Source organism: Muntiacus reevesi, chromosome 7 (assembly GCF_963930625.1).
Source record: "Muntiacus reevesi chromosome 7, mMunRee1.1, whole genome shotgun sequence".
NCBI lineage: Eukaryota > Metazoa > Chordata > Mammalia > Artiodactyla > Cervidae > Muntiacus > Muntiacus reevesi.
Window position 1 is genome coordinate 81,171,958 of NC_089255.1, and position 25,082 is coordinate 81,197,039.

The 25,082-nt window shown below is 48.5% G+C and overlaps 2 protein-coding genes and 1 non-coding gene across 6 annotated transcripts in view; 2 read left to right on the top strand and 1 right to left on the bottom strand.

Moving 5' to 3' along the window:
• The window catches only part of DCAF4 (DDB1 and CUL4 associated factor 4), a 36,690-nt gene extending 24,286 nt beyond the window's left edge, over positions 1–12,404 (top strand). The window contains exons 9-15 of one of the 4 annotated variants that reach the window (XR_010664013.1): positions 2,646–2,725; positions 3,728–3,826; positions 3,939–4,036; positions 4,885–5,058; positions 5,409–5,523; positions 7,067–7,311; positions 11,588–12,404. Coding sequence is in view for 3 of the 4 variants with exons in the window: in XM_065941709.1 (XP_065797781.1) it covers positions 2,646–2,725; positions 3,728–3,826; positions 3,939–4,036; positions 4,885–5,058; positions 5,409–5,523; positions 7,067–7,260 (760 nt within the window). In the remaining variant the exon portion in view is untranslated. Of the gene's footprint in view, positions 1–2,645; positions 2,726–3,727; positions 3,827–3,938; positions 4,037–4,884; positions 5,059–5,408; positions 5,524–7,066; positions 8,466–11,587 lie in introns of those variants that run through there. The other 3 variants (XM_065941710.1, XM_065941709.1, XM_065941711.1) reach the window with 3 other exon arrangements.
• On the top strand, positions 10,094–10,215 carry LOC136172765 (small nucleolar RNA SNORD22). Its single transcript, XR_010664105.1, has one exon. It is a non-coding gene; the product is annotated as a small nucleolar RNA SNORD22 (small nucleolar RNA).
• A 3-nt stretch (positions 12,405–12,407) lies between the features above and the next one.
• The window catches only part of ZFYVE1 (zinc finger FYVE-type containing 1), a 44,398-nt gene continuing 31,723 nt past the window's right edge, over positions 12,408–25,082 (bottom strand). The window contains exons 5-12 of the mRNA XM_065941708.1: positions 21,983–22,089; positions 19,414–19,522; positions 18,760–18,857; positions 18,556–18,673; positions 17,012–17,182; positions 16,098–16,278; positions 15,508–15,621; positions 12,408–14,066 (exon numbers count right to left, since the gene is read on the bottom strand). Coding sequence (XP_065797780.1) covers positions 13,834–14,066; positions 15,508–15,621; positions 16,098–16,278; positions 17,012–17,182; positions 18,556–18,673; positions 18,760–18,857; positions 19,414–19,522; positions 21,983–22,089 — 1,131 coding nt within the window. The 3' untranslated portion in view covers positions 12,408–13,833. The remainder of the gene's footprint in view (positions 14,067–15,507; positions 15,622–16,097; positions 16,279–17,011; positions 17,183–18,555; positions 18,674–18,759; positions 18,858–19,413; positions 19,523–21,982; positions 22,090–25,082) is intronic.

Here is a 25,082-nt window from a genome sequence, read left to right on the forward strand (position 1 = left end):
TTGCCTGCCTGGCACAGATGTACATTTTTCGATGAGGTGTGTGTGTTCATTCCAGCATCTGTTGAGCATCTACAATCCCTGTGGAAGGTTGGAACTGAGCACCTCAACAGGTGATCAGTCTGCAGTGATGGCCATGGGGCAGTTGTAGAGTACAGGAATCGGGGTGGCCTTTCTGGAGGTGACTCCCACATGGGAAGGAGGAGACAGAGCACCGTTAGAAGGAAGAGTGAGAAGAGAGCTTGGCACATTTGGCAGCAGTAAGTGGCTCGGTATCCATGATGTCTTTGGCTAGGTAGGACCTTGCAAAACCAAATCCTCAGGACTGTGGGATGCCCCTGGAGGACGGTGGTCATGGATTCACTTCTGACATAGCAGTGAGGGTGGCTGATTGTGAGCATGAGACCTTGGAGGGAAGGCTAAGAGTAGTGGGGAGAGAGTGAACTGATGAGCAGGAGTGGAGGAGAGACACGAGTTTAAGGGGCTTAGCGCCTGGGCTGGGGTATCTTAGTGATAGAACGTCCAAGGATGGAATGTCAGGGGAGTGCTTATGGAGCCAAGGAGGAGTGTGGCGTTAGAAACTGCTGCATGGCTCAGGGCAGGACTGGAAGGCATTCATCGGGTTTAGGTATTAAGAGCTCATTGGAGACCATGGGGAGAACGTTTCACTGAAAAGATGAGGGTCTGACCTGGATTTCAGTGGGTTGAAGAGTAAAAGGCGAGGAAGTAGGGAGTAAACACAGGTTCCTGTTGAAACTCTGAAGGGAAAGGAACCAAATCAGAAGACGGTCCAGTAGAAAAGCAGGCAAAGGATATAAAGTGACAGCTCAAATAAAGGGAGACCTGATGACTAATCAGATGTAGTCAGAGAAATGCAGGTTAAAAGATAATTTATACCCTTTCAGATAAACACAGTTTTTAAGGTCTGATAGTGCCAAGTTTTGGTGTAGGAGGAGAATGGGGAAAACTGCTGGAAAATGCCAGTTTCCTATTTAGTAAGGGTGAATGTTTTATGGAACTCCTGTTTCAAATGTTTGTGTGTATATGGCACACTGTTGGGTAAAATGAAATCCTTATCACAGGTATAAGAAACTCTTAAGCTTCCCATACGTGGGAGTGGAAGACAGAAGGACAAAAAGAGAGGAAAAAAGGGTGCAGGCGAGGGGCAAAACCCACTTCAGTGCCCAGCAGCGGGAGACTGGAGAAATAAACTGTGGTCTGTTCATACAAAGGAGTGCTCTGTGGTGCAAATGGTTGAACCAGAGCTACAAACATGACCGCAATTACATCTCAGAAACAATGCACATTGAACAGTTGTAGAAGATTGTGTGTGATGCCGTTTACATGTATTTTAAAATCAAATGCTTCTTTACATTGCTTTTGGACAAATACTGTAGTAGTAAGGCCTAGAACTCAAACCTGTTTTAGAGTAGCAAGTCTCTCTGTGTGGGGGAAGTTAAAAAGGGGCCTTTAAGTGTATCTGTGACTTTTTTTTTCCTTTTAAAATATCCAAAACTAAATTCCGTATATATGTGTTAGTATACTGTAATGTTCTTTATCTTTCTGACTTACTTCACTCTGTATAATGGGCTCCAGTTTCATCCATCTCATTAGAACTGATTCAAATGAATTCTTTTTAACGGCTGAGTAATATTCCATGGTGTATATGTACCACAGCTTCCTTATCCATTCATCTGCTGATGGGCATCTAGGTTGCTTCCATGTCCTGGCTATTATAAACAGTGCTGCGATGAACATTGGGGTGCACGTGTCTCTTTCAGATCTGGATTCCTCAGTGTGTATGCCCAGAAGTGGTATTGCTGGGTCATATGGCAGTTCTATTTCCAGTTTTTTAAGAAATCTCCACACTGTTTTCCATAGTGGCTGTACTAGTTTGCATTCCCACCAACAGTGTAAGAGGGTTCCCTTTTCTCCACACCCTCTCCAGCATTTATTGCTTGTAGACTTTTGGATAGCAGCCATCCTGACTGGCGTGTAATGGTACCTCATTGTGGTTTTGATTTGCATTTCTCTGATGATGAGTGATGTTGAGCATCTTTTCATGTGTTTGTTAGCCATCTGTATGTCTTCTTTGGAGAAATGTCTGTTTAGTTCTTTGGCCCATTTTTTGATTGATTAGATAGATGGTGGCGATAACCCTATATGCAAAACAGAAAAAGAGACACAGAAATACAGAACAGACTTTTGAACTCTGGGGGAGAACGTGAGGGTGGGATGTTTTGAAAGAACAGCATGTATATTATCTATGGTGAAACGGACCACCAGCCCAGGTGGGATACATGAGTCAGGTGCTCGGGCCTGGTGCACTGGGAGGACCCTGAGGAGTCGGGTGGGGAGGGAGGTGGGAGGGGGGATCGGGATGGGGAATACATGTAACTATATGGCTGATTCATGTCAATGTATGACAAAACCCACTGAAATGTTGTAAAGTGATTGGCCTCCAACTAATAAAATAATATTAAAAAAAAAAATAAATAAATAAAAAAAAATAAAATAAAATAAAATATCCAAAACTAAATATGGAAAATGTGAGCCTGTTAAACATGGATGATTTTTTTGAAGAGTGCTGATGCCCATTCTCCTCTTGGAGGAGACTCGTTCTTGACTATCCTTAACAGTTTTTCCAGGCTGTGCCTCATGGGAATTGCAGAGACTCCGGGCTGTGTCACCCTGCTCCCCACATCGCTGTTTGTCAGTAATCATGCAGGTACTGATGGATAAGGAGGTGCTGGGGGGCATCTTTGTCCTCTGCCTCCCAGGAGCTGCAGCCAGCAGCAGCATAAGCTCTGTGGTGATGGCTTGGACAAGACAGGTGGGGACCACAGGCTGGTGAGTCCAAGCGGGAGCTCGCAGGGTGGGGACGGTCTGCAGAGAACCTGGGAGGATTCCTTAAACCCCACCCAGGATTTGCACTGGAAGCATGTACATCTTCACTTATCCCCTCCTTCTAGGTCTTTTCAGCAACTAGAACAGTTAAAAGCATGTGTAACCAATATAGGAGATGAAAATATATATTTAGGCTGCCTATATACAGATCACCAAGAGAGCATCTGTTAAGCTCCTACTGTATGGAAGGTGCTGTCAGGGATACTTAAATTCTGTATGGCTGAAGGCAGTCTGACGGCCTGGCAGCATTCTGGATATGAAGTTTTCAGTTTCAGAGAATTAGGATCAGAGACAAGGATCAGGCCTCTCAGGTAGACCTGGCATGAGTCCCAGCTCTGCCCCTAACCATCTTGAAGAGATTGCTTAACCTCTGGAAAGTAAATATCTGCCTCCTCGGGTTACATGGAAGATTAAGTGATTTAATGCACACTTAGCGTTGTGCCTGGCATTTCATCATACAGCCAGTTTGTGAAGCAGGAGGATGTAGTATCATCATTTTACAGATGAGAAAACTGAGGCAAAAAGCGGTTCAGAATTTGCCTTACAAAACCAAGAGATGCTCTTAGAAGTCAGGATCGTGGTTTCCTTTAGGGAGCAGTGAGGAGGGTAGTAATTGGGAAGAACCATGAAAGATATCAGGGTACTCAGAATGTTCTGTTAACCTAGGGGGCGGTTACATAGCTCTACACTTTGAGAAAACTCATATAGTATAGTGTAGTATGATTTGTGCCCTTAATGTATGTTTTATTGATTTTAAAAAATTAACAAAAAGTCTGCTTAAGATGGCACAGCTGGACTTGAAACACTGCTGCTGTCCCCTCAGCAGGAGACCGGCCTGGCATGCTCTGCAGTTTCCGCATCCCCGGGGCCTGGTCCTGTGCGTGGTCCCCGAACGTCCAGGCGAACAGCTGCTTTAGCACAGGTGAGCTGCCCTGCCGCCCAGGCCGCGGGAGGGCTCAGACCGCAACGCCGGTCCACAGTTCCTCTCCCCAGGCCCGGGGTGACACTGTCCGCCCCGTGTCCGTCTCTGTCAGGCTTGTCTCGGCGAGTCCTGGTGACCAGCGTGGTGACGGGCCACCGGCAGTCGTTTGGGACCAGCAGTGACGTCTTGACCCAGCAGTTTGCTCTCACGGTTGGTGGGATTGGGGAGGGCCTAGCACAGTTTCCCAAGAGGGGACCTTGTGCTGGGTTGGCATGGGATTCCCTTGTGTGGAATCTAGTCCTCCTCCCCTCATTTACAGGGAAAAAGAGGGCACCCGCAGTGATACATGGGTGAATAAGTCAGCGCTGAATGAAATTTGACTGATCTAGGAAGTCCTGGCTCAGCTGGCTTTCAGCAACTTCCTAAAGTTTCAATGAAGTGTTCGTTCTTGAGTGCTTAGATTAGCTAGCAGGACAGTAAAAAAATTTTAATGTATAAATTATGTCCCAACTTGTAACAGTTTTATATGCAGCTGTCAAGCTACCCATTTTATAAATTTAAAATCAAAATTCTGGTCCTTACTACATTCAAAGACCTGACCTGTAGAAAATGCCACCTTTCTTTCAAAGGGTGGAAGAGATGTGGCGCCCTGCCTTTGGCAATAAGCACGGAACTCACCATCAGGTTTCCTCAGCCATCTTCACACTCTGGGACCTGTGTTTTCCCTGGGATTCTAGTCTCTTACTCCCCTCTCGTCGCCTACTTTCTCACTCAGCCTGGGCGGGGACGGGACACCCTCCCTTTACGGGAGGCGAGGGGCTCAGGGTGAGGCCTTAGGGGCCCGTTGCGGCCAGCGGGCAGGACACTGGGGGGACACGTGGTGTCCAGTTCTTGACCTTTGATAAGAAACCCTTCCATCTCCCCTGAGGAGCGAACCCTAACCAGCCTGCCTCTACCCATCCCTCTGACCTAGAGGAGAAGGGAGGCAGGGCGGGTCTTCTGGGGACTCAGCCTTCACAGCCTTGGAGGGAGGTACCAAGCAGTCCTTCTCTCCACAGGCTCCTTTGCTGTTTAACGGCTGTCGTTCTGGCGAAATCTTTGCCATTGATCTGCGTTGTCAAAATCAGGGCGAGGGCTGGAAGGCCACCCGCCTGTTCCACGACTCTGCAGTGACCTCCGTGCAGATCCTCCAGGAAGAGCAGTGCCTGATGGCGTCCGACATGGCCGGGACGGTACGGGTGCCGCTGACTCTCCAGCCGTAGGAGCGGCTCGGGGCCGGGGCAGGGGCTCGGCAGGAGGGACTCAGGTCGGACCGCGGCAGGGGAGAGGCACGTGGAGGCCAGGCGAGGCGCCAGGTGTGCGGGGCAGCTGCTTTGCCGCCTACTGGGAGCCTCGTCTGATCTGAAGGGACAGGGTACTGGTCCTGGTGCCTCTGTGGGTTCTCGGACTTGGAGTATGCCGACTTAGATTTTCTCACTTGAAGAGGTCTGTGGAGACCACCTTGCCGCCTCTGGCTTTCCTGCCTGGGGCTCGCCAGTACCTGCTGGACCCTTCCTGACAGCCTCTGTGCTTCTTCCCACAGATCAAGCTGTGGGACCTGAGGACCACTAAGTGCATTCGGCAGTACGAAGGGCACGTGAACGAGTATGCCCACCTGCCCCTACACGTGCACGAGGAGGAAGGAATTGTGGTGGCAGGTACCTGGGGACGAGGCGCTCCATCCCACTGACCCTGACCCTTAGGACCCCCTGCAGCTAAAGCAGATGAGACATGACTCTATGACAAGCTGAATAAAGGGGGGTTTAGTCAGTTGGGCTCTGGGAGTCAAGGTGGGGCACAGAGTTGGCCATCAGTGAGCAACAGATTAACCCTCAGCATGTGGGTAGCCCTTTGTCTCCACGTCACTGGGCAGACATGACTTCAGTTATAGGCCAGTGAGGAGCAATAAAACACAGCAACTTAGGAGACCTGGGTGTGGGGGTTAAGTCTGTTCACCAGGTCCGCATTTCAGGGCGGCCGTCCTGTTGAAAAGCTTGAGCTCCCTGTTCTTTGTACTCAAGTTTCCACCAGAGGATGCTGAGAAAAGAGATGAAGGTCACTGTAAAGGAACCAAGGCCCGGCCCCTTTACCACCCCCGCTGTGATCCGTGGTGTGCAGAACAGAAGCAGATCTTTTGAGCACCAAGCCCCCTTGAAAGGAGTTACAAGTTGACCACAGATTATATAATTATTTGACAGTCTGACAAATGAAACAATAGGCCCTTGTCATTAAGGAGTATGTTCTCAGTCTTCACATATCTCAAATTTTCTAATATTCCTACAGAAAATACTTATCTGCTGTGAAACTTTTTGTGGCTGAGAAGCATCACTTTTCTAGAACTTTCTTAGAATTTTTTACTACTCTTACCACACCACCAGCAAGTAACTTCCTTAAGTCTATTTTCCACAAGTTTTCACCACAGAAGAGTTTCTGTGTTCTGGACGATAGAAAAGATACAAGCCTTATTAAGAAAGCAGGTGTGGGGAGTGGGCTGGCTGCAGTAATCCTCGAACTGCACAACCTGAACTGATCCACCCCTAAGGTCATAGAATCAACTCGGACGGTCAGAAGCACACACGGAAATCCGTGACGCCTAAGGTCTGCCCTTTTCCCCCGGTAGCATATGTTGCCTGTCCTGGCTGCTGTAATCAGTGTTGTCTGGTGTGTTTCCTCTGACCTGTGAACACTGAAGACTATAACATCTTATGAACTGAACCATTAAAGCAGAAAATGTTTTGGAGAGAGTTTTCACCCAGTTTGCCCCGGGATGTAATGAAATTAAAGAGATCGTCCTGGTTACTATCTCAAAAAGGAAATGAGCCGCATGTCATCTAGAACAGGTGGGCTGGGCTCCCTCTTGAACAGCCCTTGTCACCAAGAGAAACAGAATGGGCCACCCGATGGCCAAGATGCCCCATGAACCACCCGGGGTGTCCCAGCCAGCCTTTGCGTCTTGTCCCTTTGAACACCGGCAACTCATGATTCTGCAGCACCAGGGCAACCTGTAACTTTAATTTTCAAAAGGGACATCTTATCTGCAGAGGCAATTTCCGTTGTGAGTTTGCTTGGCTCATGTGGAATCACCTCTAGCCCTTAGGAGTCGTGGAAGCCAGGGCCACAGTTCCCGCCACCGCCGCCCTACCTCCACTACTGCTCCTCTGTGTTCTGACTAACCTGCCGCATGTCTTCCCTCTTTCTTAGTGGGCCAGGACTGCTACACGAGAATCTGGAGCCTCCACGATGGCCAACTGCTCAGAACCATACCCTCCCCATACCCCACCTCCAAGGCCGACATTCCCAGCGTGGCCTTCTCTTCTCGGCTTGGGGGCGCCCGGGGAGCGCCAGGGTTGCTCATGGCCGTCCGGCAGGACCTTTACTGCTTCTCCTACAGCTGACTCTGCAGGATGCGGCCTGGAGGGATGTGAATGTGACTCAAGAGAGCTAAGGTAGCCGTATTTTTAGCCATATTTTTGCCACAATTGCTGTTTCCAGTGAGGGCATTTTAAGTGGGTGGTCTATGTGCACATGTACCATCCATCCAGCTGCTGAGGAAGAGGTGCTATGTTTTATGTGGAGATACTTCAGTAAATTGATTTCGGTTAAGTTGTGGGCTCAAGAGCCTTGAAAGTCCTTTTCATAAAAGGTGCCTATTTCTTGTTGAGTTCCTTAGGATCTCTCTCTCCCTCTTTTTTTAACAAAAAATAATTTTCTAAAGGCTGAAGGTAGACAGTAACTAAAGCTGCTTTTTTCACCAAAAGCCCTTTCAAGAAGCCTGATGAAACTGTTAGTAGTCAGTGCCTGGAAGACATCCTTGAGAAAGCCAAGTGAGAAGAAGGGGAAGTCATTTCTCTGAGTCTTTAGAGGAAGATTTTTAAGGCTGAGTTGGTCATCATTAAATAAGCCTTCTCAAACTCACTGAACACCAGTGTCAGATCTCTGGGATTCTCATTTATTACCATTCATTGACTTTCAAAGGAAAGATGGATCCTTTCAGATACTAGGCAGGCCTTAGCATGCATTTCTTGAAGCACCTTCCAGAATGTTAGGTACAGCAGCTCCTGATTTTATCATGGTGACTTGAACATCCGATTCAAGGGCCCCAATTCAAAGAAAATGGGCTTTGCCTTTTTGTAATCCAAGAGCAGCAGTTTGTGAGATGTTTATACAGTGTTAATACAAAGAGCTTATCTTTCCATCAAATAAAGAACCACAACATGGTGCATTGCTTCTGTTCATGAGTTAGAACCTTGTGATGCTTGGCTGCTATAGCATCAAACCAGCTACAGCAACATCTGCTCAGATCTTGGGTGAGGGAACAAAAGATGGAGACTGAGGCCAGCTTTCATGGCTTTGCTGCAAAGCTTTCAGCAGGCTCCCTGGCCCGGGTTGGGTTCGGCCAATCAGATGTAACAGCAGGAAAGCAGAGGGCAGGAGCTTGGGGGGGAGTGTTAGTTTCTGGCTCCCCTGCTGTTGGGGTTTGGTGGGCTGTGGCTGTGTTCCTCCACCCCAGGCTACAGCTTCTGCTGGAACACAGCTCTCTGGATTCCAGGAACTTCTCTCCATGTGTCCCTTCAGACCTGCAGCTGGTAATTGCGTCTCTCTGTTGCTAGTCCAATGTGCTTCACCAATTAAAGCACTCTAGTTACCCCCTTGAGTGTCACGCATCTGTGTCCTGCCCGAACCGTCCTACAACTTAAATGTACAGAGAAACAAATCCAAAACTCATTAGAGTATCAGAATGGTCACCCAATAGATGAGCTGTATGTTATAATAAATGTTTTCAGAGCTTTAGGTTTTATAAATGACTTCCCCTATCTTAACCTGACTTGACCCTTAAAACAACCCGTAAAGGAGGTAGGGCAGTAGTAATAATATAAAAATTATCAGCATCCTTTTCTGGGGGGAGAAAGTGACTGACCACTGATCACAGACCTGGGAAGCAGAGACCTGGGACTTGGTACCAAACGAGACCACGTCCTCTACTTTCCACACTCCTCCAGTTGCTGACAGTACTTGGGTATCACACTGCTAGTGCTGAGGAGAAATCACAAAGCGGCTTGGGGCAATGCTAGCATTTCGTGTTTAATCACCAAGTAAGTAAATTTTTCTGGCTCTGGCCCTCAAAGGCTAAGAAGCTTGCCAATTAGCAGAATTCTTAGGTGTTCAATCATTTAGACATCACCCCTGTATCTCTGCAGCCCTGGCATGCTGACCTGCATGGATGACCCAGGAAATAGCTGGGTCATTGAAAGGTCTGGTAGAATCTTTTGTTTTTTCATTTATTTTTATTAGTTGGAGGCCAATTACTTTACAATATTGTAGTGGGTTTTGTCATACATTGACATGAATCAGCCATGTGTTTACATGTATTCCCCATCCAGATCCCCCCTCCCACCTCCCTCTCTACCCGATCCCTCTGGGTCTTCCCAGTGCACCAGGCCCGGGCACTTGTCTCATGCATCCAACCTGGGCTAGTGATCTTTTGGATTGATTTTGGTGAGATGCCCCCACCTGAAGAGCACAAACAAGCATCAGTGCTAAGTTATGACCCTAATATCACCCATACTTTCACCCCCCTGCAGTTCTAAGTTCTCACAAGCTTGTTCATAACATGATCTGCCTTCTACGGAGAGCATCTTTGGTATTGCACCTCCAGTGCAGAGCTTTTGCCACAGTTCTGTACTGCAGAGAAGCTGTGGCTACTCAATCCACTTTTGAACAGTACACTGTCTCTCAGAGACAGGAGACAACTGACTACTCAAAAAAGTACCTGATGAGCTCTGAAATGTAGCTGGTGGTTATACCTGCTATAACCAGCGGTAACACCTGCAATGCAAGAGACCCAGGAGATGGATGTTCGATTCCTGGAGGAGGAAATGGCAACCCACTCCAATATTCTTGCCTGGACAATCCCAGGGACAGAGAGAGGAGCTTGGTGGGCTGCAGTAACATGGGGTCGCAAAGAGATGGACATGACTGAGCACATCATATTCCCAAACACCTCCCTAACTCCTTATCAACTGTACCACAGCCCAAGTTACTTACTAGGCAAATAATAGTTGTCAAAGAATTAGTTGTATGTTTGCCTTAAGCTTAAAAAAAAGAGGAGATGGGGACATAATCAAAACTTCTTAATTTAGCAATCTGTTCTTTTATGTTTGGTTAGTGGTCACTGCTCCTAACATTTGATCTAGATGATATGAAAAATGGTTAAACTTCACTGTGAATTCCCAGTGAAGAAATACAAGTCTTACTTCCTGTCCTAGTCCCAGAGCCTATAAAGGTGAACCCACTGGGGCTGGCTGGGGGAAAAGAGGAAAGCTCGTTCCTGAGGGAACTGTCTGAGAGATCATGAGAATTTCTAAACAAGAAAAAGAGGGAAATAAATGACTGGTTTATCTATCTGAAAAGCAGGGGAAAAAAAAAAAAACTTCACTGTGAAGTTGATAAAGCATTTTGCACACTGGCTTGTCAAGAGTGTCCCAAAGACTAAGTCTGTCACATACTCTGGAGGTGTTTTTCACTTGCAGATCTGTTTGGGCATTTTGCCCTGACCCTCCAGATGACAGTGAAAGGTCTAAAACAAAGGGTGGCATCAGCACCAGGCTCCAATAAACCCTTTGCTGTTTGCTTGCTCGTGGCCTTAACAGATGAGAACAGTAACACACACTGGTCACCAGAAATGCCCACAGATCAACACTCCGTGCCCCCAACAAGGGTACCACCCGCTTACCTCTTACCTGTGAGCCCTCACTCTGTCCTGGTCTAAATGTTCCGTGTAACCATCTCTGACAACTGCAGGCTAAATTCCTCCATTCATGTTACGTTGGTAGAAGCCTCTGGGCCCACTCCTTGAAGTCTGCCTCTCTAGGCCACCGCCACAAGAATGACCTTCCCCAAAGATCCCTCAATGGCTTCTTGTGCCTCGGAATAAAACGTGGCCTCGAGATGTGAACACACATGCCTTACCCTGTTGCCCCTTCTCTTGGGACATGTTTCATCCTCACCTGGGCCTCTGTGCAAGCTGTCCTCCACTCCATTTCATCTGTAATCATCTAACTGTTGAGTCTGAGCTTCGCAGAAACCTCCAGAGCGCTTAGTTTCCCCAGCATGCACTTACCACATCTAGACACTGAGTATGTTTTGCTACCATTATTTCCTTTTAATTCTTAGGACCCTATGAAGCAAGTGAAGATCACTCCAATATACTGGGGAAAGAAAAAAAAAACTGAAAAGAAAGCAGTTTGCCTAAGGTCTGCTAATGAGTGAGAGAGCCAAAAGGGTCTCCTGCTCAAGAAATCTATTCAACCCCCTTGTGTTAGACAGAATGGAATTTTTACTTTTGCCCTGGAAGTCAGTTCAGTTCAGTTCAGTCGCTCAGTCGTGTCCAACTCTTTGCAACCCCATGAATCACAGCACACCAGGCCTCCCTGTCCATCACCAACTCCCGGAGTTTACTCAAATTCATGTCCATCAAGTCAGTGATGCCATTCAGCCATCTCATCCTCTGTCGTCCCCTTCTCCTGCCCCCGATCCCTCCCAGCATCAAGGTCTTTCCCAGTGAGTCAACTCTTCACATGAGGCGGCCAAAGTACCGGAGTTTCAGCTTCAGCATCAGTCCTTCCAATGAACACCCAGGACTGATCTCCTTTAGGATGTACTGGTTGGATCTCCTAGCAGTGCTGGAAGTGTAAAATCTCCTTAAATCTAATTTTCCTACAGGTGACTTCTAGACCCATCTCCCTGCTTGCTCCTACCACCCACCCACCCACCTGCACTCTTGGCCTCATCTGAATTAAAGCAGCCGCCGCAAAACCAAGATGAACACTGGGTGTGTAGGACAAAAAAAAAAAAAGAGAACTTGGTTATTTTGACACCGGGTTACCTTCTCCTCTCCTGGTCTGACTAGTTTAAGAAAGCGGTTTCGGAAGCCTTTTCTGCATTTTTCCTGTGTGGTCCAGCAGACACCACGCTCGGTGCGGCCCCACACAACCGTACAGGAGACAGTGGAGAACAACTGTTCACCAGGAGCTCGGCAGACAGCAAGGCAGGGCAGAGGATCGGCACCAAAGGGACAGATACAAAAGGAGAAGAGTCTCCTCCCAGTGTTTCCATAGGTCACTAGTAACCTAATTTCTCCTGGGAGAGAGCATTCCTGGGGAATAAACTGAGATAACATACACCTCTCACTTGGCTTTTGCTCTGAAAAGTCACCAGCTTTCATCAACTAGGGGACTTTCCTGGTGGCTCAGACAGTAAAGCGTCTGCCTACAATGCGGGAGACCCGGGTTCAGTCCCTGGGTCGGAAAGATCTCCTGGAGAAGGAAATGGTCACCCACTCCAGTATTCTTGCCTGGAAAATCCCATGGACAGTGGAACCTGGTAGGCTTCAGTCCATGGAGTCGCAAAGAGTCAGACACGACTGAGCAACTTCACTTTCTTTTCACTTTTCAACAACTAGAAAGAGGTAGCAAGATAATACTGATGAACTTAAAGGAAAGAGGCCAGAGTCCATATTCCGCAGGAAGATTCCTTTATAATGGCGAATTTAATAATACACAGTACTAGAGCAGGCCTCAGTCACTGGGCCATGGGAGGCGGGAAGGAAGCAGGTCTGAGAGGGACCAACACATTTCCAGGGCTCACGTCACAGGGACACGCCAAGGGTGACCACCACGTACCTCCCTGAACTTGGCCCACCCCCCAGTTCAGTCAAGAACTGTGTCACTTCAAATTCTTTTTGGCCATTGACGATAAAATCCACCATGATGACAGGATTTCAGCACAACGGTCTCTTTCCAGTCACGACAAATACAGATGTCCCAGCTCTTGAGAAACAAAAAGTTCATCTGACTTCTCTCGCCAGGACTGGAGAATTTTTTCATAATGATCCGCTGAAATGTCTGTATATACTTGGAAAAAAACCACTAACAGTCCGTTCTGTACTGTTTCCCTGGAAGATTTCTCATGACCACCCGTCCAACGCTCAAAGGGTCGTGTGTCTGGGAATAAAGGATTAAGACACTTCAAAATAAGCAAGAACCCTAGTGCAACACTCAGTAGATGGTGGGCTCGAGGGGGCTGGGAGGGGAGGGTGGGGCAGATGCTCCACTTCGGGGTAGGGAAAGCCAAGTGGCAGAGCGAATGGAAGCATCAACAAGCAGGGAACAGTGCTGGGGAAGGCCCGTCTCCTTCCGTGCCCGCCCCCCTCCCCCAGCTTGACAGCCATCACATCACCTGCGCTTGGGGACTCCTTGGGTCCAAGGACCCTACCACACCCTCCACCCGTCCGTGACCTGCACGCGAAGCTGGGTGGTCTCTGAAACAGGCCTAGGCCAGGGACTGAGATCTGACTCTGGAGGGCCCAGGGAGCTCCCCCACAGGCCACGCCCAGCAGAAGGTGTCTGGGAAACTCCTACCCTGGCAGCCGAGGGGCACGAAGGCTTCAAAGGCTCGGAGAGAAGCAGCAGAGGGAGGCTAGCAGTGCAGTGGCCTTGGACCTGGCTCGGTTTTATGGGGGGAAGACCTGCTGCCCGCTGCCCCCGGATTCCTGCTGGGGACGGACCTCGCGGGTGTTCACAGCCAGCGGCAGCCTGAACACGCTCCATGTTCCTTTCGTATTATGTACGGGAGGGATGGGGGTGTGTGTGTGTATATATATATTTACGTACTTATTATTTTTAACTGAAATAAAATGTAGTGGATTCGAGTTCATTCCCCTTTGCTCTAAGCTGCTCGGGCCCCCCGCCCTGGGGGGTTCAGGCCTTCAGACCCACTGCCCGGCTCGCCCTGGCTCCCTGTCTGCACCCCCCCACCTGCCACCCCACAGCGGGAAAGGGGCCCCCCGGGATGAGGAGAGAGGACACACACCGCCACAGGTGACCAGCAGGAGGGCCTACCTCAACGCGACCTCGTTTCTAACCCTGAGAACCTAAGGAATTGTGAAGGACTCGGAGAGGGGGCTGGGGTTAAAGGTCACCGGGCTTTTTATTGCAGTTAAAGCAGACTCGGACAGGATGGTCCCAGCCTCGCGAGGGGACAGCCCGGCGGTCGTGGGAGCACTCGTCGCAGAAGCCCTGTCCGCAGGCCCGGCAGTGGTGCTTCGAGAGCTTGACGCTGAACTCCTTCCGGCAGCTATGGCAGTGCAGGATCTCGTGGTCCGGGACCCAGTACGCCGGCCTGGCTGCATCCTTCACCAGACCTGCGTCACGGAAGGGGACATGACAGGCGACACACGCGAGACCCAGCACCCGAGTCCCACTGGGCGAGACGCCAGCGGCAGACACTTCACTGGCTCACAGTCTAACCGCACACACATCACCCCCTCCACCCAGGTCAGGATGTCTGGGGCTGGGGCCCAGGCACTGATATGTGCCTGTCCACTACGCTCTCCAGGTGAGCCTAAGCTACGGCTGAATTAAGAACCACTGGAGCAATGGTGAAGTGCAGGCTTTGGAGTCAGGACACAGCTTCATCCCAGTTCCACTGAGCCTGAGTCAGTCAGCTGTGAAATTAAGACAGGTTCCTTACATTCTCAGGGCCTTGGGTTTACTCATCTGTAACAACCCAGCTTCAAAAGCAGTTACAAGATTACAAGAAATAAAGTGTCTGATGAGCTGGGACCCAACAGCCAGGGAGTGCTCAGCAGGTGAGTGCCTGTCAAGCACAGTTGGCAGGTTCTGCCAAGGGCGGCCCCTGACCCTCCTGGTCTCCTGAGAGCAGATGCAACCTGAGCCTCCAGGCTAGATAAATCAATCAATTTCTACACTCTCAAGTCAAAAGCCTGTCATCAGCTCATTCTGTGAGCCACGGTGATTAAATCTGATCCAAGCAATTGTCATCACAGCCACCCAGGAGCCCTTGGTCTCTCCCCTATGAAGGGCTGGAATGCCCCAGGCCCAGTCAGCCCTGCCTAAGCCCTCCACACACTGGCAGGTTTCCCTTCATTTCCCTCTGGTTATTACAAGCCCGCCCCCTCACATCAGGTGAGTGGCTCTCTTAAATCTTAAAGAAATAACAGCAGGGCTGGTGTGGCAGATTGAGGCCCTGCCCCCTTCCTCGAATCTAGGCAGGTTCTGTGACTACAGCCAAGTCTAGTGGAAGAGTTAGTTTCCAGGCCCAGGCCTGTCTCTGAGAGCCCTGAGGCACCACGTAAGAAGTCACTAGCACTGGAGAAACCATGTGAAGAGGCGTCGAGAACACAGGGAATGGGGGTGAGGGGGAAGTTCTCCTGAGCCCAACCTTCAAGGCATCCCTGCCAGGCTACCCAGCGTGTTAAGTGACGTTGGCTTGGCCCCCCAAGACCCATCCAGCTGCCATACTGGAAAATCCAGCAGTAATTCCAGGCAATGCCACTTAGAGAAGAATACTTGCTTTTCCTGTGAGACGTGACTGTTTTAAGCCTTTCCATTTTCAGGTGGTTTATTACGCAGCAGTAGATGGCCTAAGAGGATGGCCTCCAGGAATAGACATGAAACCACCAAGGTATTCAGCATGAAGCAGGAAAAGTAAATTCCCAGTCGCCTTCTTGCTGCCTGACTCAATCCAGGTTAGCAGGCTGACAAAACGACAGCCCAAGGCGCAGCACTTCGCAAGCCCTCACCCACACACACCGCCCGCGAGGGAGGCACTGCCAGGCCCACCTAGTGGTATGTCAATGGCGGTCACCACGGCTCCTAAAGTGTTCTGCACGGCCTCGCCCACCTTCCGAGCGATCAGCGTCCCGCCTTCATCGTCCCCCTGTGCCTCAGTGACATCTGCAGACAATGATGAAGGAAACACCATCACCTCCGAGTCATTTCCCAAATGAAAAACTCTAGATGCTTCTCCCAGGGCACCCTGTGCCATTCTGCAAGGGTGGCAAGGGTCTGGGCTGTGGGCACCCACACCGCAGCCAGTGAGGTCCGCTGGTCCTTTACCTCAGCCCTCGGGGGCTATTTTATAACCTTCCTTTACAGTGGGCCAGGAGCAGGACCTAGAACCTCCTCCAGGAGAGGACTCAGTCTAAGCGTACGGCAAACACAGGACAGCTTTAACCCTCCCCCACCTAAGGAACAGCACCCCCGGACCCAGCTGACAGAGAGCTTAGAGGATGCTGGGCAAGACTACGGGAGGGACTGCTCTCAGAGAGTGAGGGGGGAGGAACGGGGTTGGGCAGGTGAGAGTCCCATTCCCAACGCCCAGTGCCAAGCAGAGGGCCCCCTCCCCCGCGCGGCCCCTGGCCCCACGTCACCTAGGCGGGAGCTCCTGGCCTCGTAGCAGTTGTCGCACACCCGCACGGGCGCGGGGCCCCAGCCCCGCTCGGGCACCGGCCGGGTCCTGGACGAGCAGCTGTCGCAGAAGCCCTCCCCGCAGGCCCGGCAGTGATGCTTGGTGTCGTTATCCTTAAAGGACGCGGCGCACTTGCTGCAGCTCTGTTCCAAGCCCAAGACAGAGAGGCAGGCGTCACTCATGTCCGCTCAGCCGAGAAAGTCAACCTGGGGAGCCCTGAGGATCATCTGAGGGTGGCAAGACCCCGACGGTCCCAAAGGAGGGGACCCAGACCTCCAGCCACATGGAACACCCTACTGAAGCAGAGCTGTAATTAACATTTTCTTCCAAGAAGCGCTGTCGAGGTACCTCACATCCACCTGGCCAAGTCACAGGGATCTCAGAAGGGACTAGTAACTCCAGCCATAAAAGCAACGAGGATTCATTTCTTTCACAGCTTCTCATGAGCCTCTGAGAAGCTGAGGAGGAACAGGTCTCCTGTCACAAGTGTTTGGGCCAAAGTTGGGGGCTCCCTTGATGTGGGAGCTGTGAGGTTTGTGTTTCAAGCTGGGGATGACCCTAAATGACCTCTAAAGGTGTCCTTTCCTCCACAGTCTACAGGTATGACTTCAAACACTTGACCAATAACAACTGGCTCTTGTGGGGAAGTAAACCAAAATCCACAACAACGGAAACACTTGGAAAATAACAGGGGAAATCAACGGACAGAGAGGACACCAGCTGTCTTAAGCGTGTCCCACCCTTTCCAACACTCTGGAAGCTAATCTGGCTGGGAGAGAGACTCCAAGCCTTCCTTGCAGAACAAGCTAAGGGCAGGGCGAAGCAACACAAGGAGAATGGGCCATGCCAGCGACCCAGGGCATCCTGGCACCGTACCAGGATCTGGGAGTTGGGCCTCCAGTAGGCAGGGGCGATCTGGTCTGTCAGCCAGGACGTCACAGCCTTGGTGGGCCCAAGGCTAAGCTCAGATACCGACTGAGCCATGAAGTTCATCCCGTCCAAGAGGCGCTGGGCAGCGTTGTTGTTGTCCTTCAGAAATCCATCAGTCTGAAATGAAAATGCAGGCTCCCATCATTTTCTGAGTGATGGGAGTAAAGGGAAGGAGGGAGAGAGGTCTCGAGTGAGTTACACACCCATCACAGCCAACTCAGAACCACATATTTTCTGGCAGAGAAGGGCGGGTCAGGACAGAATCCCTTTGGCTTCTAAACAACATCACACACTATGAGTCATTGCTGGTACTACTCTTCAAGATGACCACAGGACTCGGTGCACAGTTGTCCAATTCAGAACCTACTTGGCTTGTGAGATATACAACCCAAGAAATAAACAATCCTATAAAGAGGACACCTCCTCCAAGAAGTCTCCCACTCCAGGCTGGGTTAGGATCTGCTGCTTCAGGAATCACCCAGAAAGGGGAACACCACCAAATAAAACAAGTCCCTTATAGAAAGGAGCTTCCCTGGTGGCTCAGATGGTAAAGAATTTGCCTATGATGCTGGAGACCCGGGTTTAATCCCAAGGTTGGGAAGATACCCTGGAGAAGGGAATGACTACCCACTCCGATGCTCTTGCCAGGAGAATTCAATGGACAGAGGAGCCTGATGGGCTACAATCCATGGAGTTGGAAAGAGTCTGACATGACTGAAGCAAACAACACACAGAAAACTGCTTATCTTTCTTCCATGAGGGGAAAAGGCTTTGATGCTGTGACGATGGGTAATTCCAAGTACGAATCATGGTTTAATGCAGAATGAAAGCACTGGATCACTGCCTCATAAACAGTTTTGTTTTTCCAACATCTTGAATTAAAAAATCCAATTTAAAAACAGTAAAGGTTCATAGTAATTATACTTCTTAGAATATACTTCAAGAAGAATATACTCCAAAACAAAGGCTTTCTTACATGAAGATGGTCACGATAGCATTTTCTTTGATAATAAAAAAAATCATAAACAGCATGAACATTCAAAGTGAACGAAATGGGGAAATCAGACTATAACATTAGACAGAATATTACACAGTGATTACAAATGAAAATCATAAAAAGTGAAAGCAATATGGAAACAAAGCAAAACCGTGGTACAAGAAAAAGCAGTTAAGTGGCACATAAATTACAATTGTATCTATACAAACATACATTTGGAAAATGAGTGAGGAGAATATGAAAAGATAAAGTTTTATTTGCTAAGGCAGTTTAACTATACATCAATTTTTAATCGTGTTTCTAATATTTATGCAAGAAATGGAAAAAAATGAAGGGTCTAGAACAAAAAAGGCACTCCAGATCACACCTTCCTAAACCACCAATATATAACCAAATTCATGGTTAACCATCATTATAAACAAGTTCCACTTTCCCATACACAGGAATAACTGGACATCCCGAAGAGAAAACAGAAAAATAAAACAGCTCTTACTCCAGGCCACACGTGCACAATCTCTGTCCGCACCACCGTATCCACAGGATCTTGGTTCCCAAACCAGTACTGCCGGCTACGATAGACCACGCCGCAGTTGGGACATTCGATCACGTACCTACAAGGCAGGCAGACAGATACTGGAACCCCACACCAGGGGCCTGGAGACACACACAGACCCAACTGCAGGCCACTGAAACTCACCCAGACCAGGCGTATTTTGCAAGACCCATCCAGGGGGAGTCAGTGGAAGCAGCCGTCTTGGGCACCACGCTGACTTCATTGCCTCTCTCGTAGCAGGCCTGAAACACGGGGCACTCTGCCAGCTTCTGCTCTGTCCACCAGACCCCCGGCCTCTCCATACCCCCGTCTGGCCCCACTGCCTGCGAACCAGACCTGCTGAGGGTTTACAGACCCTGGGTTTTAGCAGAGCAGAGCAAAGTCTTTCTCCAAAGAAGTCAGTGCCCTGAATGATTATGATCTGAATGTGTACCCATACCAGGGGCCCAAAACTGAGCTACAAATTCTATCCCTGTCATAGACAGGAGAAATCCATCCAAACTGGGTTTCTGAAGGGCAATTACATTCTGAAGAATAAACAAGTAATGTAGATGAACCCAGCATACAGACTCAACAGGATAAAGGGGGGATTTAAGCTTTAAAAAAATAAACCAAGGGGCGCCTGGCAACAGACATGTGAGTTTTTAATGGCTGGAGCTGGAGAGAAGTTCCAGAGAGACTCAATTTGAATATCAAATACTTTGGGATACTGGCTCAAGACTGGTCCTGAGCCAGTCTTCCCAAGAGGGGAGTGTGGCCAGCAAGCCAGCTGCTGGAGGAGAGGCTGGTTGGACTCACCTTGCAGGTGAAAACCCGGTTGTCATACTGGTGGGAATATCTGCAGCGGCTCTTGGCTTCATGAGGTACCCCTTCTTTCCCGTGATTCATGCTGTTCTTACATCCAGCCCTGCGGGAGGCATCAAAGCTGACATGAAGCTACTAAAAGGAGCCAAGGCCGCTTACGCACAAGCGTTAAACCAGATGCAGGGGCAAAACTAGACCCCCCCGTTACTAATTGGGCCCCAAATACTGAGCAGAGAGACGGCAGTTTGTTTTGGAAACTTAAGGGCCTGTCTCATACTTGCAATCAACAGTGCTACACAGGTAGTGTATCTATTACTCTTGCATGAGGAGAAGGGGCCAAAAGAGTATCTTTTCTTGGAAAACCACCAGGTCCCTCAATAGGAATGGAAGAGCCAGAAGACAGCACCTTGATGAGAGACAAAACCTGAACGGCCCTCAGGGAACTCAAACATCCAAACAGCATGAAATAAGAAGTTTAATCAGAACAGGCTGCCAAGATGCAAAACAGAAACTGACCCTCAAATTCTAACAACGCATTAAGAGGAGGCTTAAGCTGAACAAGAAAACCTTCCAAATGAACAGTGAGTTCTGCTCTCCTGACAACGCAAAACTAGGGACCAGGACTTTAGAATTTCATTGTGACAGAAGGGAAAGCTCTGGAAACTCTGGTGAGGCACAGTTAGAATGGAAAAGTGATGATCCAACAGAGCCTAAGCCTCTCTTGCTGGGCTCATGGGGCCCGCTAAAGGAAGTCACACTGGCAACTAACATCCCTCTTTCCTCTCTAAGACAAGCCTCAGCCCTCCCTAGGCACAGACTGTATAATCCAAGAACCAAGTCCTTGCTACAAACTCAGAGCAAACATGGTGGCCCAGGAGGTGGCCTATAGGGATCAATGCAAAAAGGCGATTCATAACAGAAAAGGCTCAGGTCTCCCCCATATGGGCAAATGTGGAGGACAGGATCAGATGATTAAGTGATGAAAGCAGCGGAGAGGTGGGCGAGTGTCTACAAGACAGAGTCTACAATCTGACCCTGACACACTGCATTTAAACCCCCAGGCTCCATCCAACAAGTCACTGGCCTGTGACTGAGTAGCTATCAACAGTTCAAATTAATCCAGTGAGCCTCAACGTGTGGTCCCCATTCAGCAACATCAGTATCACCCGGGAACTTAGCAGAAGGGCAAATTCTCAGGCCCTACGTCAGGCCTACTGAATCAGAAACTGGGAGCAAGGCCCAACCACCTGCTGTAATGTGTCCTTCAGGTTTTCCTGAGGCATGCTAAAATTGAGAATCATTGCTGTTTCCCCTGTAACAAGGGACCAGTAGCATCACCCAGGAGCCAGCTGGAAACACAAAATCTCACAGAGACCTGCTGATTCTGAATCTGCATTTAAGAAAATCCCAAGGTGATGCATACATAAACTTTGAGAATTCTGCCCTAACTCAATGTTCTCAACTCAGCTACAGATCAGAATCACCTGAGGAGCGTTTTAAATGCACCAATGCTGAGGGCACCACCCCAGATCTGGTAAGTGAGAAACCCTGGAGGCAAGGCCCAGGCCTCAGTCATTTGGAAAACTCCCTGGATAATGCTGATGTGCTCTAGGCATCTGCCCTCATCATGAAAGGAATCCACTAGGACTGATACCCACCGCAGTGCTATGCACATGATGAAGGGGTGGAATGACTCGAGTTGAAAGCTCTGGTAAAAGGAACACAGAAAACAGGCAACCCAAAGCCTTCCCTGCTTCTGCTTTTCTGTGCTTTTTTTTTTTTTTTTTTTTTAAACATTTATTTGGCTCTGCCAGGTCTTAACTGCGGCATGTGGGAACTAGTTCCCTGACCAGGGATCAAACCCAGGACTCCTGAACTGAGAGCATGGAGTCTTTGCCACTGGGCCACCAGGGAAATCCCCTGTGCTAGCTTTTGAACCGTGGTGTGGAGAAGTCTCTTGAGAGTCCCCTGGACAGCAAGGAGATCAAACCAGTCAATCCTAAAGGAGAGCAGTCCTGAATATTCATTGGAAGGACTGATGCTAAGCTCCAATACTTTGGCTCCCTGATGTGAAGAACTGACTCACTGAAAAAGACCCTGATGCTGGGAAAGACTGAAGGCAGGAGGAGAAGGGGATGACAGATGGTTGGATGGCATCACCAACTCAAGGAACATGAGTTTCAGCAAGCTCTGGGAGTTGGTGATGGACAGGGAAGCCTGGCGAGCTGCAGTCCATGGGGTCGCAAAGAGTCACACATGACTGAGCAACTGAACTGAACTGAAAGCTTTCTGCAGTGAAAGTTACCCAAACCAGTCAATTTCACATCTAAACCGGGTTAGAATCTTCAGGGGATTCTTCATAACCATGTGTCCTGGAATCCCCCGCAACCTCAAAGTGTGATCCCCGGACCATCAGGCTCACCTGGGAACTTGGAATACCCTATCTCAGGCCCCACTCCATCCTTTAGTCACAGCCTAACTTAAGCAGACCCCACATGATCTGCAGGCACAGAGAAGTCTGTGAAGCACCATTCTGAGGCTCTTTTCCCACGGTGGGACTTACCCGCAGCTGAGACACAGGGAGGAGCAGGTGAAGTACTCGTCTGGAAAAAAGGAGCTGTGCGCCATCTGATCATCGGGGATCTCACCACTGAAGCGGTCACTCAGAGCCTGCGCAGAGGGAAGGTGACATGTGAAGGGCCTCTGCGGAGAGCTCGGCGCTCTGGGCCTTCCACTGCCTGCCCTTCTAACATGCCCTCACTACTGGCTTACTTCTTACCGGTTCTGTGGCTAGAAGCGGGAAGCCAGCGACTTCTGCTCCTTACCCTCTACCTTCTTGGCCTGACTTACACCAATCCTCACCACAGGAAACCTCAGAAAGAACCGGCCCATTTCCCAAGAGCTCAGAAGGAAGCAAAGTTACTGGTCTCTCCTAATGACCTTGGAAATCATAAACACGTCACACACTCCACCGTTCATTCAAAACCACCAGATCCTGACGAATGCCCATTTCATCTTTGTGAAGCTGGAAAAGAAAGCAACTCAAGAAGGTGGCCTGTCTTGAAGTCAGAGGGAGACAGAGCTCAGAAGTGCGCTGGGAGTTTTCTGGGCGTGTCCACCAGTTCTAACCACAGGTACTCACTGGAGTTTACTGGCCACAGAACCATCTCTACGTAGCAAAAAGGGTTATCAGCCAAAAGGCAAGGAGGAATTATTCTAGATATTGACAGCCTTTTATCAACTACAGTAACTAACCTAAAAGACAGCAAACGGCCAAAATAAATGCCAAGAAGAAAGATAAAGGTATGTGAAGTAACAGGCTGAAATTTTTATGTTTAAAGGAAGCTTCCATTTTTAATCCTATTTTTGTTCACTACTTTATATTGAAAGTATTCTTCAGGATGATTTTTTTTTCCTCCAAGCCTTCAGTCATATGCAGTGGGAAAAGTCATATAAATTAAATATAAATGGGCTTTCTAGGTTTTAAAAATTATTAAATATTCACAGTTCCTAAGTCTCGACTCTTTCTGTGGCAGCCAGGCACTACTCAGGGGAAGAGATGTAAAAGTAACTTTAAAACAGAAGGACAAGATGCTACTTTCTTTAGTAAAAAGGCGAAAGAAATTTTAAGATGAGATTCAGAAAAGGGGTAGGTTAGGTTCTAAACTAAGATTCTCAAGTTCTAAACGGAATTTTGCTTAAGGACACTTATTTATCAAAACTCCTCTTCCTTTTCTCCAATGAAGCCTAAAATCCTGAGTCGTAAACCAAGTGTTTTCAAAAGCACAAGCTCTCAATGTGGAGTCAGGTCAGGTGTTCAAGACAAGAGTAGTGGCAAAGAATGTGTCAGACTAAGGGTGTGGGACTCACCCATGTGCATTCAAATTCAGCTCCTGCAAAGATAATGAACATGCCCATAAAATACCACCTGCCAGTGACAGGTGACCAAGTGGCAATCCCTGAGTTGGACCAAAAAAAAAAAGAAAAAAACAATCTAAGAGTAACACATACAGGTCCTGTTCTCTTGGTAGTAATTTTGTAAAAAGTAACTAAGGGAAAACAAGTAAGATTTGGAGACAGACTATAAAGGAACATATATGTGAATATTAAAGAGATCAAACAAGACGCAAACCCAGAAGAATCACTCACTAGCCTACGCCATCATTCTCTCTCCTACTTCTGAGTAGGAGCCATCCTTCGGGGAATTTTTGATCTCACCTTTTCCATGACGCCTTCCCAACCACTCTAGGAAGATCACACTCTGCCTTCTCTGACCAGCTGCTGTCCTCAACATCTGAACCTGGTACTAAGTGATGAGGCAAAGCTACAAGCCTGATATATGTATCTGATCTCCCAGACTAGATCACAAACACCGTGAAAGGCACGTACTACCTCTGTATCCTCCTCTCAGTCCAGCACACGTCTTAACAACCACTCAACTAAGACCTCTGCGATGAAGTGCCCCAGCACCGAGCCCCATGCACACACCAACCCATCCTCTCCTCCTCACCCTGGCCCTGCCTCTGCACCAGGCCTTAACCCACGCCCACGGGCCTCTCTAATTTATGGTTAACTACTCACTGATTGGCCAAATCACTGATAACTCTTTCTGTATTTCTCAAACAGCTGTGTTTCTCAAACAGCTGTGTGCCTAACTGGGGCTAGCTGGTGGGCAAGTAGACAATCATCTTCCTAATGCATCAATTTATTGAAAGATTTGGGGAGGAAGTTTTTGCTTTATTTTTTGGCCACACCATGTGGTACACGGGATCTTAGTTCCCTGACCAGGGATTGAACCCACACCCCTTGCAGTGAAACCACAGAATCTTAACCACTGGACTACCAGGGAAGTCCCAGGAAGTTATTTTTACATAAAAAATAAACTTGGGTATAGCATGAAATCAAATGGAAAATTTGCATAAATGTGAGGACCCCCCCCACAAAAAATTATTTCAGCCTGTAGTTGGTAGCTCTTCAAGTGCCTCAATTTCCGTATCTGTAAAACAGGGGTGGCTAGGAGTACTCTCCGCAGCAGGGGTCTCCATGGATTACACTGTGAAGATCAAATGAGTTAATCCATAGAGCACTTGGCATAGACTGGGAGCTCAGAAAACGTGAGCTGCCACGATTAATGTTTTTATTTTTATGCTGAGAATTCTCTAATTTTCTCCCTCAGATACCCTCACCAACTGATCCAGCTAACAGAAGGGATATAAGAGCTTCTCTCCTTTCCATGACAGCTCCCTGGTCTTCATGGCTGGTTGCATTTGTGGGTGAATATTTAGCTGCAAAAAGATGCTTAAATACCAAATGCAGTGTTAAAATAAGAAACAAAAAAAGAGAGCTAAATAAGGAATGCAGAAGCTACTAAAGATGTATAATAAAACCCAAAGAAGAGCATTTTTAGCCCTTGGTTTCTCTTTTAAATAGGTAACTGAAAGGATAACCTAAGTAATACTTTTCCTTAGGAAAAATATCAAGTTTAGCATGAATCCAACAGCTGGGTTGAATTCAGAAGGCATGCCACTCCCCAGTAAATGTAAAATTGCAGCCCAATAATAGTGACAGCATAAGGTTTTGTTCCAAACTCAAGTGGCCTGATTCATTTCTCTGGAAGATCTTCAGAAAAATGAGGACATTTCTAAGTATCTCAAGGCTTAGCA